Source organism: Pavona decussata, unplaced genomic scaffold (genome assembly GCF_977016875.1).
Source record: "Pavona decussata unplaced genomic scaffold, jaPavDecu1.1 SCAFFOLD_223, whole genome shotgun sequence".
Lineage (NCBI taxonomy): Eukaryota > Metazoa > Cnidaria > Anthozoa > Scleractinia > Agariciidae > Pavona > Pavona decussata.
The window spans coordinates 2,267,501-2,284,203 of record NW_028145628.1 but is presented as its reverse complement, the minus strand read 5'-3'; the positions used below and the strand labels follow the sequence as shown (position 1 = coordinate 2,284,203).

Genomic DNA, 16,703 nt, shown 5'->3' with positions numbered 1-16,703 from the left:
CCCGTCAATCTAATTGACGCGCTAAATGGTCCTGGATTTGTTCGCCCATCGTCTCTACGAAGCAAATTTATGGTTTATTTTTCGGCAAGCTAATTTTCTGCATCATTTTCCAATAACTGAATGATAAATAAAGTCAATCGTCATCCTTCATTTGTCCGCAAAGGTAAGTGCGATTTTTATGTTTACGTTATATGTTTGATCTGGACTCGCGATTTCGTGATTTGGGAAAAAAGTGTAACGGCGTCGATCTCCAGCTTCCATTTTCCACGTGTGTAGGAACTCTTAGAATCAGCGTTAACACAAATTGTATATTTATAATGATATTATTGTTGCGGTACCGTGTTAGTATTTCAGACGGTAAGACCAAAATAGATACTGGCAATCAATGTTCACCACACTGAGTGCGACAAAAGTGTCCAAAATTACCGGCTAAATATTCACGGTTTTATTATGTAAAAGACATAGTTAGGTCACAGTTGTTCTCTCGGGTGTGTCGCCTGAGAACAATAAGCAATCGGGTGCGTCGCCTTTGCTTCGTGAGCTAACTCTGATAATAATATTAGAAATTTCTTCACAGAGAGATTTTTAACTCGGCCGTTCTTATCTCGGGTGAGTCGCCTGATAAGGACGAGCAATCGGGTGTGTCGCCTTTGCTTTGCCGTGTTTAATACTCGCTGCACATCGACGATACATCTGTAACTTTATTATTCTCCGGAGTTTTGAATTGTCCGGAGGTTTTTGACTGAACCGGAAATATTCGACTGCACGCAGTGTGTGAATGTTGATTGCTGTAAACTTTTTACAACGCACTGGGGCTCGTATTGCGCGAAAATGTGGTTTTAAACTGTCAACAGCACTCCCGTAAACAATAGGCCTCCTGAAGCGATCGAGGAAAAATTTGGATGGCAAAATCGGTTGCTAAGACGTGCGGCTCGCCATGCGAGTGAGATACTGAAATACTGGACTTACTGGTTTAAACAGGAAATTCCGGTATAAAAGGCCTGGCCTAGGCATTCTAATCTTCCGTTGTCAATCAACCATCAGAGCGTAAACAACTGACAAACAACATGTGTCTTTTTCTACAACCCTTACTGATAAAATTGGCTCAGTTTTCGGAATAGGAAGGAGGGGCCGGTCCTTTCATAGCGGAAAGTGTTTAAAGTGGGATTTTACCAGTTAAAGTAATATTAAATATGAAATACATGTGTAACATGTATATGCACTGCGGATGAAATATTAAAGTAATGTTTACAACACGAGCAGCAGTGTTTTATCGGGATTTAAAACCACGAGGCGCAGCTGAATGGTTTTAGACCCGATAAAACACGTGCTGCTGCAAGTTTTTTGAACGGCTTCAAAATCATTCCTGGAAAAGCGTGTGTCAAGAGAGTTCATAACAATGATGCTTTTGTCAACGGTGGAAATTAGCATACAAGAAAAACATAAAACACCGCATACTAATAAGGAGGACGTTTTATCGAGTTTTAAAACCACTGCACGTGATGTTTTATCGACCATTTGATAGGTCAATGGGGTTATGAATTATTAATGATTTTTTGAAGGTTATGTAAAGACTTCTTGTTGTTGCTGTAGTTAGTATCATTAGAATTGATTGATTGATTGATTGATTGATTGATTGATTGATTGATTGATTGATTGATTGATTGATTGATTTTCCATGCATATTACTAAACTTAACGTCTTTCCTCGTACGAACAAGTTTTATTTAAAAGCAAAAAGGCGTAACAGCCTTCATTGCACTTCTAAGTTCTTTATTTCTTGTAATATAAAGAACAGGATTTATTAAAGAATTAAGATACACCATCGTAAAGGCCCATGGGTAAACACGTTCGTACAACTTAGGAAAAGGCCTGTAGAACAGCTGCATGATAAGTATGGGACCGAGGCAAGCAATGACAGCCACGGCCACAATGAACATGTCCAAGGCCACTTTCTTTTCGCGCCTAAATATTATTACCAGTTGCTGTTGGTTTACTGTGTCTACAACCTGTCTATTGTGCCTACGGATGGAAAGCAACATTCTGACGTGATTGACAATCGGAAGTAGAATACACAGCATCGCGGAAGCCACATAGACGACGTACTGAATGCTGATGACAACGAAGTGGATTACAATGGTTACTAGAAGACAAATTGCCCAGGTAATGGAAGCAGCTAGGATGACAACTGTAAAGAAAACAAGGAATGCAGTCAGTTGTTACTGGAGACATTGAAGGTTACAAATGAAATAAAAGGTCAAGTGACTTATTTCTTTTAATTGCAGGATTCCTCTTCAATGTGGATCCACTCGACAGCATAATTTATAATCAGCAGTTCAGATGTATGAGAAGGGCACCTAAGAAGATTTCATTCCATTTCATTTATTTATTTATTTATTCACAGATAAGATCATGGCAGGTAGGCCCGACAAGAGGACATTGGGTCCCACACGCAAATGAAAAGTTTAATTTACCTAGCCCATAATTTTAGCAAAAATTAGCAGGACAAGCCTGTAGAGGATGACGGCGGCGACATTTGGGGCAGACAATTTTGCCAGAAAGGGTATCGTCTGCAATAAAAACTTTGCAAAGACGACCAAAATCTTTTAAATCTGTATAGAGATTTTACTGCTGGTTTTGGCATGTTTCGGTACCGTTGAAAACTTATGCTGTTATGAGATTAACATACCTCCATTAGTGACTTTAGCGCGATAAACTAGTGGTTTGTCCAGCGCATACGCTCGATCGAAGCTAATAAGCGTTAGTGTAACGAATGACCACCCAGTGGTCAGTGCACTGAACACGTAACGAGTCTCAAACAGCTCTGTCTGAAATGCGCATGACTGGCGGGCACGATGCAGCATCAATCGCCAAATGAAAAACAATGGCTGTGACGTCACACCTGTCAGGCAGTCAGTGGCGGCCAGGCCACACAGTAAGATGTTGCTCGGTCTTTGAAGCTGCGGTGTTCTGGTTACTGTGACGATGATGGCGAGGTTGCTAAGGAACGTGAAGATGCCTATGGGTAAATTAATGGCAGCCGCTACAGCATCGTTGATGTAAGATGTGGTATCGTTAGCTGGGAAACCGATCCAAGGAGGGAGCCCACATACTGTTGTATTAGGCTGAGAAGCCATGCCTGTTTGCTCAGCTGGTTATAACAACATTAGAAACATCCTAAAAGAGGAGATGACAAACAAATGTTAGAAAATCTAAGTTGACAATCCTAAACATACTGTTGTGTGACACGGAGAGGTCATGCCTGTTTCCTCAGCTGGTTATATTCAGAGAGAAACATCTTAAGTAAGAATGACAAACAATTGTTATACCATTTAAGTTTAAAACCCTTGACCCAGTTGTTCAAATCCCGATTAAGCTAATCCTGGGTTAATGTAAACTTTGAATCCAGCTTAATTACTAATTAATAAAGATTCTTCAGACAGATTTTGCCCCTCAGTTTTGACCTAGACTTTTCTTTACCATAGCTTAAAATTAACCCCTAAAAACACTTAAACGGGCAAGATGGAATTCCAGCTCAACGTTTAATTATAGATGAGTGTTAATCAGCTTTCATAAAACCGGCTCCTGAACGGGAGATTTGCCTACCCTCGCTCTGAAGATATTTTAAAAGGGGTTAGCACGTAATAACTGCTGAGGAAAGCATATCCCATATAATTAAAAACAATTCCTGGGATTTGACTGGCTAAGCGGCCATAATATATGAGCCATTATACCAGAAATAGCGACCATTAAGTTGTCTTTTGGTTGTTCTTGCAAAACGAAATCAGCAAGATCCAGCAATATTTCTTGCTTGTTTTAGCGAAACAATTCTCCACTCGCGCTTGTTGAAAAAGCCAACAATAATAATAATAAATGGTTATAACCGACGCGTGCTCCTGAATAAAGGATGGCAAAGTGGTGAGAGCACTTATCTCCCACCAATTTGGCCCGGTTCGATTGTCGGAGTTGACGCAATATGTGGGTTGAGTTTGTGGTTGGTTCTTGTCCTTTCTCCGAGGGTTTTTCTCTATGTACTCCGATTTTCCTCCTTCTAATTCGACCTGGAAACAGTGGACGAAAAGCCACTCTGTGGATCTGCCATTTAAACTTCCCATTTATTTATATCAATGTTAAATATCAAAATTAAATATCAACCTTGTTGCGCCTAGAATTCAATTTATCCCTAAGGAGTTTGCACGGAATTATTTCAGTGTGTTACATAGACATTTACATACCGCGTCGGTATGTAAGCCAATGTTTTCCAGTTAGGTTTTTCTTTCCGTCTCAAGTTTGTATTGCGTCGTATCTGCGAGCGGACATACTTCTCTGCTGGGATAAGCGTTCTTCGCATTTCGTTTCTACTTTCAAGTTTTTTTATGGCCACAGTTTTGTAAGTATTTCTCTTAGTTGTTTGCTTGTATATTTCGGTTTGTTTATTTCGCGTATTTCTCGTTGTTTGTTTATTTTTCAGTTTGTAATTTTATATTCCGTTTTTATTTTATTTCAGTTGAATCACTCACTAGCACACTTGTTTTGGGTTATACGTTATCTTCGTATTTCGCCTTTTTCTTTTTCATTAAACGTTGGAAGTGCATTCAAGCTGTGGCATTTTATTTTTGTGCTCGTGGTGGCGGCGGCTTCGGCCGGCCACATTTATTCAAAAAACTGTGAGGAAGTTTATGTCAGCGACCGTGTTGGTTTTGGCCACATGTTCTCACAGGACCGTCGAGTCGACGACCGCTCAGGGAGTGGCACTTCTCGCTTAGAGTTGAAACAAAATTTGAAAACTTCACGGAAAGGATATAAGGGTCACGCAACAAAGATTCGAAATGAGATTGAAGCGTTGATGGTTTCGCGAGAGTATGAATGTTCGTGGCAAGTTAGCTAACCTGGAACCAGCATTCACGAACTTTCGGCGTGCTCATGAAGCTTAAGTGCAGTGTCTTGACGATCCGGAAGAAATTTTTGAAGCAACAACGTGGTTCGAAGATCTAAGCGACGAGAATCGCCGGTTTGTTCAGCGCATTCAGAAGTGGCTTGATATTTCTGAGAGGTTGCCTTCGGTGGATGCGAATGATTCAGCCAGCCAGTATGGCTCTTCTTCAGTGTTCAGAAAATTGCCGAGTTCGGTTTCCAAAGCAATTTCGCGTTTAACGGTGAAGGTCAAAGAGGCCAAGGTAGAAGAGGCTCTCTCTGAGTTAAAGTTGCAGCGACTCAAGAAGAAATTCGATTTGCAGCAAAGACGTGTGGTAGTACAGCGCGAGGAGGAATTGTTGGAGGTTGAAAATAAAATCGAACAAGCGCGTCTTAGAGTGCAAATTTTGGAGGAAGGAGAAGGTTACAAGGATCATTTTGCATATTCCTTCGATCCACCCCCGACATCGGTGTTCCACGAGCCAAGGGTGACGACCCGCGAACTGCTACTTTCCCGGACACCGGTTTTAAGGCGAAGTCTGCACTTACACACGCGCCTTTGCCATCGAGAGACGAGACGAACACGTTACACGCGCGTTCCGATTTAGATCCTGTTTCTCATTGGAAGTGCAAACCCGCTTACGGTGAGCCTAATGCTAGCCTTGACCGTGGAAACCCATATTACCGAGAAAACCTTGAACAATTATTGCATCAGCAGCAACAAATGATTGGACTTCAACAGAAGACCTTCCAGTCAATGGCGGATTTTCCTTACCAATACCTGACATTAGCATGTTTGACGGAAATCCACTCGATTACTGGAATTTTGTTCGCTCGTTTGAGAACAGCATCGCAAGAAACGCATCGGATGATAGTGAGCGCCTCTCGTATTTGTTGCAGTTCTGCACAGGGACTGCAAGGGACGCCATTAGCAGCTGTTCGGCTTTGGACCCTGCTGTTGGATATCAGACAGCTAGAGTGTTGCTTGAGGAACGTTTTGGACATCCATATAAGATTGCTACTGCGCACCTCAATAGGGTGGTTCGAGGTCCTCCGTTAAAGCCGTACGATCAGCGTGGTTTGCTGACCTTTGCGGATCAATTAAGAGACTGTCAAAACGTGTTGGAATCTATTGGATACCTGAACGAGATCAATAGCGCCGACAACCTGAGGAGCGTCGTGGAAAGACTTCCGTTTCATATTAGAATCAAGTGGCTAGAGGTTGCTGATCGTTTGCAAGAGTCGGGGTTGAGACCTAGAATTCACCACATCTCTGAGTTTGTGTCCAAGAGAGCCCGAGCAGTAAACGATCCTGTATTTGGAAACATCGTTCCTGGTGACAAAGAGAAGACCAAAAAGACTAACAGGCCCAGCAGCTCATCAAGGGGAACAACCTTCGCGGCTCAAGGGGGCTCAGCCAAGCTTATTTCCTCCAACGTGAAGAGTAGCGTAGTGAATGATAACAGCCGTTCTGCTGTGAACCAAGATATTGGTTTTGGTTCCGGGAAGTGCGTTGTATGTGCTGGCCTACATCAGTTATGGAACTGTGAGGAGTTCAAAAGAAAATCGTATGCCGATCGCATAAACACTTTGCGAGAACACAGATTGTGTGACAATTGCTTCAAGATGGGACACATAGCCAGGGGATGCCAGCAAAGGAGTGCCTGTTATGTCAAAGGTTGTAACAGGAAGCATATGACGGTGATCCATCCCCCTACGGAGCTGTATGCGAACCGCAACAGTTATGTCAATCGCTTTCGTGAAGGAGTTCTTCGTCCGCGCTTAGTTGAAGATCGCGTTAGCCAGAGTCACACAATGACAATCGGTGCAACTTCCGGTGGTGATGGCGTCACCCAGGGTCACGCCATTAGAGCTGGTACAACGTCCGGGCCATACCGCGATTTCCTGAGTCACGCAACTGGGACTGATATAACTTCCGGTGGAGCTCGTGTCAAGCAGAGTCACACGACTGGCGTTGGTTCAGCTTCCGGTGTACATCACAATATCCAAGGTCAAGCAAGTTCTGGTGGAGGCCATGTTACTCAGATTTATGCGATTGGGGCCGGTGCAAGAAATCAAAGAAACCAAAACAATCGTTGCCAGTCAACCGAGAAGAGAATACGCCTTAGAGTTCTTCCGGTCAAAGTAAGTGACAGTTTGTCTGGTCGTATGCTAGAAACGCACGCTCTCCTGGATAATGGATCAGATGTTTCTCTCTGTGATTCTGAGCTTGTGAAGGAGTTAGGTCTTCAGGGTGAACGGCGAGATTTCTTCCTGACCACACAAGAGAAGAAGGACAGTGCTAAGTCCGGCTTGGAGCTGAAGCTTACTGTTAGTTCCTTGGATGGTGCTTCAACATTGGAAATACCGAGAGTGTGGTCCGTTGACTGCTTAAATATCTCAAGTCGAAGTATTCCAGTGCCTGAAGATGTGAAAGGATGGCCTCATCTGAGCGACATTGAGCTTCCAGAGATCCAAGGCAAAGATATTAGGCTGCTCATTGGATGCAATGCTCCAGAGGCTTTTGGGGTGTTGGAAGAGAGACGTGGTGCAAGAGGAGAACCTGTAGCTGTTCGATCATTACTTGGTTGGACTTTGATGGGACCTGTTAAGAGGTTTGGTGGAGATTCCAATTTCAATGTGAACTTTGTACGTCTGGAGAGCGGTAGAGGTGATCATGATGAGGCTTTATTGCAGCAAGTAGAAAAGTTTGGAGGACAGATTTCCTTGATGCGTTATGCAGTTCTAAAGTGGCTATGTCCGTAGAAGATCGGAAGGCACTAAAAACGATGGAGGATTCAGTTAAGATCGTCTCTGGCCATTACCAAGTAGCTCTTCCTTGGAGAAATCAGCCACCTCATCTTCCAAACAATCGATTGGCGGCCGAGCAGAGGTTGCAGTAATTGAGGAAACGGTTTCTCCGCGATGAAGAGTTGTTTCAAAGGTACAAGGGGACAATCAACGATTACATCACCAAGGGGTACACCCATCGGGTGCCTCGTGAGGAACTCCACCCCACTTGCAAGCCTCTATGGTATGGCATCATGCAGTTTTCCACCCCTACAAACCAGATAAGTTGAGAGTGGTGTTCGACTGTGCAGCAAAGTTTTGAGGAACGTCGTTTAATGATCAGCTGTTACATGGTCCTAATTTAACCAACAACCTGTTTGGTGTCCTCAACAGATTTCGTCAAGAATCGATTGCCCTTGTCTCAGATATCGAGGCCATGTTTCATCAAGTGAGAGTTGACCCAAGATATCACGACGCTCTTCGTTTTTTGTGGTGGCCTGATGACGATGTGAGACAGCAACCAGTCGAGTATAGAATGGAGGTTCATCTTTTTGGTATTACCTCTTCGTCTAGCGTCGCGAGTTTTGCTTTAAGGAGGACTGCCCAGGACAACGATGGCGATTTTGGACATGAAGTGATCGATACTATGCTCAAGAATTTTTACGTTGACGATTGTCTTATGTCGGTTTCTTCAAGGGCCGTTGCTGTGCGCTTAAGGGTTGAGCTTTGTGGTTTGTTGTCCAGAGGTGGTTTTCGTTTAACCAAGTGGCTGAGTAATGATAAAGACGTGCTAGAGACCATTCCGAAGTACGAAAGAGCTCCGTCAGTGTTGGATTTGGTTTTGTTTAACGACAATCTTCCCCTCGAGAGAACACTTGGAGTTCAATGGAATGTTGACACAGACACATTCATCCTGGTACAAGTTGAAGAGAGGTGTCGCTTGGCTCATCCGCCTCAAAGAATTCATAAAGAGCAAGCTTTATTCACGTAGGGGACTTAGTAATCCTTCGGACGCCCGTCTGCTACCCAAGGAACTTTCTTTGGAAGACATAAGGACCGCAGAAGTTGAGCTAATCAAATACGTGCAGAAAGAGTCATTTTCTCAAGTTTTAGACGCTCAAAAGAGGTCAAGTTCTTTGGTTCAGCGGAAGCATGTACTGAGATGTTCAGGCTCGAGTGACTCAATTTACAAGTTGAGGCCTTGGCTGGATCAGAGGGGAATTCTTAGAGTCGGAGGCAGACTTGAATATGCTCAATAAATTTCCAAGCAAAGCATCAGATTTTGTTACTAAGCAACCATCACTTGTCCAGCCTTATCATCATGGAACATCATGAGCTTGTTGGGCATTTTGGCCAGGAATACGTGTTGGCGAGCTTGCGTCAAAGATTCTGGATTGTTAAGGGACGTGCTACTGTTCGAAGAGTGATTGGGAGATGCCTTACTTGTCGAAGACAGAATGCTGTTCGTGGACAACAACTAATGGCGAGTTTACACGAAGATCGGCTGACCCCTGATCAGCCACCGTTCGCTTCCGTTGGTATTGATTTCTTCGGGCCATTGTGAGTCAAACAGCGTAGGAGTATTGTAAAGCAGTATGGATGCCTTTTTACATGCTTAACCAGGAAAGCTGCTCACATAGAGGTGACTGAGTCTTTGGATACAGATTCGTTTGTTAATGCACTCTGGAGATTTATTAATCACAGAGGTCATCCAAAGATCATAAGAAATGACAACGGCACCAATTTATGCGCAGGAGAGAGGGAAATTCGAGAAGCCATAAATGATTGGAACTATCGGAAAATCGAGAAGTTTCTTCAGCAAAGGAATATTGATTAGGGATTTAATCCACCAGGAGCTTCCCATATGGGGGGAGTTTGGGAGCGCATAATCCGGTCTGCGCGCAAAGTCCTTGGAAAATTGTTGAGGGATCAGCTGGTGTCTGGAGAGGCTCTTCGCACCGTTATGACTGAAGTGGAAAGTGTTTTGAACTGTCGACCTTTAACGCCCAATAGCGACAACCCTACAGATTTCGAAGCTTTGACGCCCAACCATTTATTGCTCCTGCGACCGAACGGTAGCATGCCACCAGGTGTTTTTTCTAAGGATGATCTATATTGAAAGCGCCGTTGGAGACAAATTCAGTACTTAGTGGATGTATTTTGGAAAAGATGGCTGTCAAGTTATCTGCCTGCCCTTCAAGAACGCCAAAAATGGACAAAACCGTCACGGAATCTTTGTGTTGGCGACTTCGTTTTGGTTGTTGATGAAAGAGTTCCACGTGGACAATGGCCTTTGGGTCGGATCATTGAAGTGCATACTGGAAGAGATAGTCTCGTTAGATCAGCAAAGATTGCAACCAAGAAATGTACTTTGACAAGACCTATAACGAAGCTGTGCTTTCTTGAGCAGGACCTTAAATGAGAACTGTCATTAAGGGAGGACTTTTCAAGGAAAAGCCGATCACTTTTTGTGAACTTGTACTTTCAAATGTCCTTAAGACAGAACATTTATTTGTTTATTTATTTTTCGTTACTTTTCTAGACGCTTAAAAAGTTTAAGTGAACTTAACGCTTTAAGTTCAGAGGCCGGAATGTTGCGCCTAGAATTCAATTTATCCCTAAGGCGTTTGCACGGAATTATTTCAGTGTGTTACATAAACATTTACATACCGCGTCGGTATATAAGCTAATGTTTTCCAGTTAGGTTTTTCTTTCCGTCTCAAGTTTTATTGCGCCGTATCTGCGAGCGGGCATACTTCTCTGCTAGGATAAGCGTTCTTCGCATTTCGTTTTTACTTTCAAGTTTTTTATGGCCACAGTTTTGTAAGTATTTCTCTTAGTTGTTTCCTTGTATATTTCGGTTTGTTTATTTCGCGTAGTTCTTGTTGTTTGTTTGTTTTTTTTTTTTTTTCAGTTTGTAATTTTGTATTCCGTTTTAATTTTATTTCAGTTGAATCACTCACTAGCACACTTGTTTTGGGTTATACGTTATCTTCGTATTTCGCCTTTTTCTTTTTCATTAAACGTTGGAAGTGCATTCAAGCTGTGGCATTTTAATTTTGTGTTCGCGGCGGCGGTGGCGGCTTCGGCCGGCCACAAACCTTATCGAGGAGTCGGTCATGGTTCGCGTGAAGCCCAAAATACAAAGAGCCTGCTGTGCTTTATTTTACATCGTACGTAACAAAGTTAGATACTATTAAGCGAGATTATTGCGGTTATGCGCTCAACTTAAGCAGCGGCGAAAAGAAAGCCTAATAAAACTAGCCTTGAACGGGAACATATTAAATACGATTAAAAAAACGCAAATGATACATATGATGAACTCTCGCTTTCACGTTACTAAAGCTCGCAAATTTCGGGGTTTCAATAGTAAGATTTGTTGGCAAATTTAGTCGGGTTACTAAAATAAAGGTTAAAAGTACGTAAATTCGCGTTTAGAAAAAACAAAAACAATTAATTATTTTCAAAGTTATAAAGTTCAAGTTCGTAATTTGGCAACAGGCGACATGGCCTTGAAACAGCGACATCAGGAAAATGAAATTGCGACGAGCGACAAGACAAATGCCGATATCGTGCGATAGCGACAGGAAAAAGGAAGAAAACGACAGCGAATTTCATGCTTTTCGAATTCGACAGCGAGTTAAGACAACATAATATAATATTTTGGAGAATAAAATTTGTCTTACAACAAAAACCGCCCTAATGACCCTAATGTGGTCTATAAATGTTTCCGTAATTTAATGCAATTGTGACCGTAAATTGTAGTTTATAAAGAAGAAAAGCAATTGAATTTGTATGTTATAAAGTTCAAGTTAGTAATTTGGCGATAAATACGTATTTCTTACCAGCTACAACTTCATGCTTCGCGGCAGTTGCGTTGTCAAAATATCGCAAACTGGCCCCACTGATTAATTTGTATGAGGATTTACACCAAATGTGGTCCTTTGAAAATCCATTGCGATTAGTTCGCCGGAAGCATGACTCTTATAAAATTTGAAAATGATCCACGAATAATTTTGGTAACCATGTAAATATCGACCCACTTGACAGACTGGTTATATTTAAATAAAGTAAATTTCACGTTGAATATCTCGTTTTGAAGTTTGATCAAGATTTTGAACATTCGGTTTCACCAGAGGGAAGTGAAACAAGATGTCAAAGAACATGAAGAGTTGACAAATAGAACCAAGTTAATTCTTGCGTGCAATGTTTCCTTGGCGGCGAGGCCATTTCATGCAAAGTTGAGCATTTGACCTTGTCATGTACACAATTGAATAAACGTCCTTGAACGTGAAAGCGGATGAGGACTTTGAAAACACTTTTCTTTTAAGGACGGTGCCTGTTACTGCGCATACGTTCTGCGCAACTCGAGATACTCGGGTTTCCTACGGGTGGTGCCTGCTAATACAGGAAAATTTTTGCGCGGTTTAAAACTATACGGAGAAAACAGAACGTAGCATGTGCTCTTGGTATCCCAAAAGAAAATTGGGGATAACCATGCATTTTTCAGAGATAATAAAGCTTCAATTTAGAAAAAAAAAACCCATACATTGCTTTATATTTTGGCACTTTGTAGAAATATTGTTGCTTAATTATCTCTGAGAAATGCGTGGTTACCCCCAATTTTCTTTTTGGATTCCAATAGGCCTTGCTAAGATCTGCTTTTCCGGCATAGTCATAAATCGCACAAAAATACTTCTTTATTAGTAGGCATCGTCCTTAAGACGTAAACTTTAAAGTTGTTAATGACTGGAGCAGGTGATTTAGCATAATTGCGTTCGATGTAGAAAGAACGCACTCCTTATACAGATCGGAGTCGAGATTGTATGAGACAATCAACGAATGAATGGATCTTGACACGTGTATCTGGCATGCCCCGCAGATTTTGCCGGGGCGGATGACATCATCACCAACTAAGCCTGGGATCGAGAGTATCGGACGCACTCGCTAATCTTTGATTATTACTAGTTATATTACCAAATGAAGGTCGCCAATTTTTTTTTCGGGATTCGAGATTTGGCTTATTTGAAGGCCCGCGGGATTCGGGATTTTTTAGGAAAGTTGGAGCGAGATTCGGGATTATTATTACGAACGGGACACAGGAATTGGCAATATTACGAAGCGGGTATCGTGAAATGCCAATTTAAAGAATCGAGCTCTTTGAAGTTGAGTGACGAAAATGTATAAAGAAAATCGAACCACCACCACCTTCGTTTTGGTGAAAAGAGATACAAATGTACAGCTAATTGAACCTAATTGTTAGTGCTTGAGTTTGCTTTGAGAGAATCTGAACCCACTGAAAATGATTTTACCATTTAGGTAAGGAACAAATGACCGGGATCAGAACTACAGCCGATAAAAACACTTTACGGGACTGAGGGATAAGTTTGGTCGGAATGGCGCGATCGAAGAACCTTATTGGGGACCCTCTAACTGATGACACTTGCCTTAATATCTAAATTCGGGCCAGAATGTTACATCGGAAAGAGTTTGTTTCTCGATGCAACGATGACTTCAAATTTCCCTTAGACTTTAGGATTTAGGAGGATTCAGACGTTCAAAGGACAAGTTTGAGAATGTGGGACCTTATGGTGGACAAAAAAGACGTGCAAGGAAAAGAGTTGCTAAAGTGACTAGTTCTCGCAACAAATCAGCAATATGAGAAAACGGAGGAAAAAAGAGTATCAGTGACAAGGTGTAGGGACAGTTCCCCTGTAACTACCCTTTTTATTCATTCACGGGTTAATTTGGTCACGTGATCAGTACACTAGGAGGCAAGCAATTCCTGTGACAAGTCGCAGGTCTCAACGACTATTTTTTTGGTAAAGAATGGTCTTTTGTTGTTGTTGTTGTTGTTGTTGTTTTGTTTGTTTTTTTTTTTTGGCAGTTTTACAAATACAAAAAGGAAGTTTTGTCTTGAAACTTCTTGCTCGGGTCACTGATTCCTAGTGATAAGTCTTCTTGTATGTACAGACCATTACCCACCTACTGGGTTTTAAATTATTTTACAGAGGGTAAAAATATGTTTGTTTATATAATCCCGGGGCTTCCATTCCTTCAAAAGACTTTTAGGCGCTTCTTGTTCTCCGGAGGGCTGCTTATTATTGGAGGAAATATCACGTCATAATGTCATAGAGTTATTCTCACTTACTGAAAACCAGCACTGCCTGGAAATGAGGGCCTTCTATATATATATTTAAAGACCGGGCCTCTCCGAAATTACATCACCATCACAGCAGCGCGACCCAAACGCGATTGTGACATTAAAATATTTTAGGGTTTTCATTGAGTTGTTTTCATCATTGATCTTCCTCTTCATAGCTGTGGACGTCCGCTGCAACTCTTCTTGTTTGTTGGTGTCAGGGGAAACAAAAATCATGGAGATTGACTACGATTTGACCACAACACACACAATTCTTTCCAATTTGACAAGAACTGCCTTTATAGATGCCCATGTGAACTTGAGTTACATATTCTGGAGTGACGATACGGAACAAAACATTAAGCGATGCAACCTCAATGGGTCAGATATCAGAATAATCATTGACAAAACGGGAGCCCATGATGGACTAGCGGTGCAATGGAAGACGTCGCAATGGTACTGGACTGATGCACTTCATGGTATCATATCGGTATCAGACTTCTTAGAGGGGAACAACCAATGTATTATAGTTTCCTCAGGGCTTGATCAACCCAGAGGAATTGCTTTCGATCAGTAAGCGTCTGAATAACGCTGTTATTTGATGAGCTTTTGGTTTGGTTAAGTAACCAGGATTCATTTTCCTACCTTCTATCTTTACCCTCCTTCATATACCTTGTCACCGGAAAATGTTTCCTTTGAGGTCTGCAACGGGAATTAATGACGTCCTATGACGTGGTAGTGACGTCATGATTGTCAAATGGCAGCCATGTTGGATTTCTGGATTTCCCCTAAATTTCACAAAACCGCCCAAATTGACCGAAAAGTACCAATCAAAACTAAGAGAAGAACACTAAAATAAGCTAAAACCTTAAAAGTTACTGGAAGAAAGTATTTTTTCATTAAAAACGTTTTGTGTAGCCTTCCCGTCAAAATTGTTTGCCATGGCCAGTAATATCCAATTCAATAAACACTAATCTACTACAGAAAATTATTTCCAAATAAATTTGTGAACAGTTCACGACGTTTTATGGCGTTTTCTTCAATATTTAAAAAATAAATTCCCCCCTCTCCACCCACCAAGACATGAAACAGACAGTTAGTCGACTCTAAGTGAAATCAGATTCTCCTGGTTGAGTGGGCACCCCCGTGATCTTATTGGTGTACTGGTTATCACTTCTGCCTTGAATGGTGGAGACCAAGATTCGAGAGTACTCTCCAGTAAATCGCAGAGGACTTGTCCCTGCACCTTGTCATTTTCTTCCCTTGTGGTAAGATGTTCTTTTAAGATCATCTAAAGAACTTTTCAAGCTTAAATTGTAAAATATGAAAACGATCAGCCTCAGCCCCAAACTTAGACGTTCTTATAAAAAAAGTGTATGATAACACAAGGGAAGGAATCTGTTATAGTATTTCAATAAATCTATGTGGACGTGACCAAGACATTTATTATGTGGGTCAATTGGACAATATAGACTGAACTTTTCATGTATTATTTTATCCGTATTTATACTGTTCATTTTAAAAACATTTGGTCACTCTCAGCCTGGGTAATGTTCTAAGTATGTTCTTAAAGTAGGGTAGTTCTTATAAAAAAGGGTTTATTGCCGATTTGTTGCAAGTGACTAGTCACTTTGGCAAATCGTCCTCTTGCATGTATGTGATAGCCCGATAATGTCCCACATTCACAAGATTGTTCTTTGAACGTCTGAATCCTTCTAAATTTGGAGTTATCTTCGCATCGGAAAACAAATGCTCTCCGGTGTAACAGTCTTGCCGAACTGTTTAGGGATAAAGACATGCATTTTAATTTTGCGAAAATCGGCCGTTTCAGACGGTAAAAGCTTTTAAGATGTATTGAGTGTTTTCAAAGTCTTCATCCGCTTTCACGTTCAAGGACGTTCATTCAATTGTGTACATGACAAGCTCAAATGCTCAACTTTGCATGAAATGGCCTCGCCGCCAAGGAAACATTGCACGCAAGAATCAACTCGGTTCTGTTTGTCAACTATCCATCTTGTTTCACTTCCCTCTGGTGAAACCGAATGTTCAAAATCTTGATCACACTTCAACGAATCATTCAACGTGAAATTCACTTTATGTAAATATAACCAGTCTGTCAAGTGGGTCGATATTTACATGGTTACCAAAATTATTCATGGATCATTTTCAAATTTTATAAGAGTCATGCTTCTGACGAACTAATCGCAATGGATTTTTAAAGGATCACATTTGTTTTAAATCCGCATACAAATTAATCAGTGGGGCCAGCTTGCGATATTTTGACAACGCAACTGCCGCGAAGCATGAAATTTTAGCCGGTAAGGAATATGTATATCGCCAAATTACTAACTTGAACTTTATAACATACAAATTCAAATGCTTTTCTTCTTTATAAACGAGAATTTACGGTCACAATTGCATTAAATTACGGACACATTTATAGACCACATTAGGGTCATTAGGGCAGTTTTTGTTGTAAGACAAATTTTATTTTCCAAAATATTATATTATGTTGTCTTAAGTCGCTGTCGATTTCTTAAAGCATGAAATTCGCTGTCGTTTTCTTCCTTTTTCCTGTCGCTATCGCACGATCTCGGCATTTGTCTTGTCGCTTGTCGCAATTTCATTTTCCTGATGTCGCTGTTTCAAGGCCATGTCGCCTATTGGAATTTTCTGTAGTAACACGTCTAAATTTAGTAACAAATCTTACCACTGAAACACAAATTTGTCCGCTCTAGTAGCATGAAAGTGAGATTTCATCATATTTTTCAATTGAGTTTTTTTTAATTGTATTTAATATGTTCCCGTTCAAGGCTAATTTTTTTTAGGTTTTCCGTTTTGCAGCTGCTCAAGTTGAG

At 41.3% G+C, this 16,703-nt stretch overlaps 1 protein-coding gene across 1 annotated transcript; it reads right to left on the bottom strand.

The window, feature by feature from the left end:
- Positions 1–1,726: 1,726 nt before the first annotated feature.
- LOC146459120 (cannabinoid receptor 1-like) lies at positions 1,727–3,136 on the bottom strand. The gene is made up of 2 exons (XM_085089732.1): positions 2,689–3,136; positions 1,727–2,187 (listed from the first exon to the last, which is right to left on the bottom strand). Exons 1-2 carry the CDS (start codon positions 3,134–3,136, stop codon positions 1,727–1,729), a joined length of 909 nt encoding a protein of 302 aa, XP_084945858.1.
- Positions 3,137–16,703: the final 13,567 nt, after the last annotated feature.

Coding starts and splice junctions, on each gene's coding strand:
- LOC146459120 (XM_085089732.1), bottom strand. CDS start 3,136: ATGGCTTCTCAGCCTAATACAACAGTATGTGGGCTCCCTCCTTGGATC. Junction 2,188..2,688: donor CGCTAAAGTCACTAATGGAG/GTATGTTAATCT, acceptor TTTTCTTTACAG/TTGTCATCCTAGCTGCTTCC.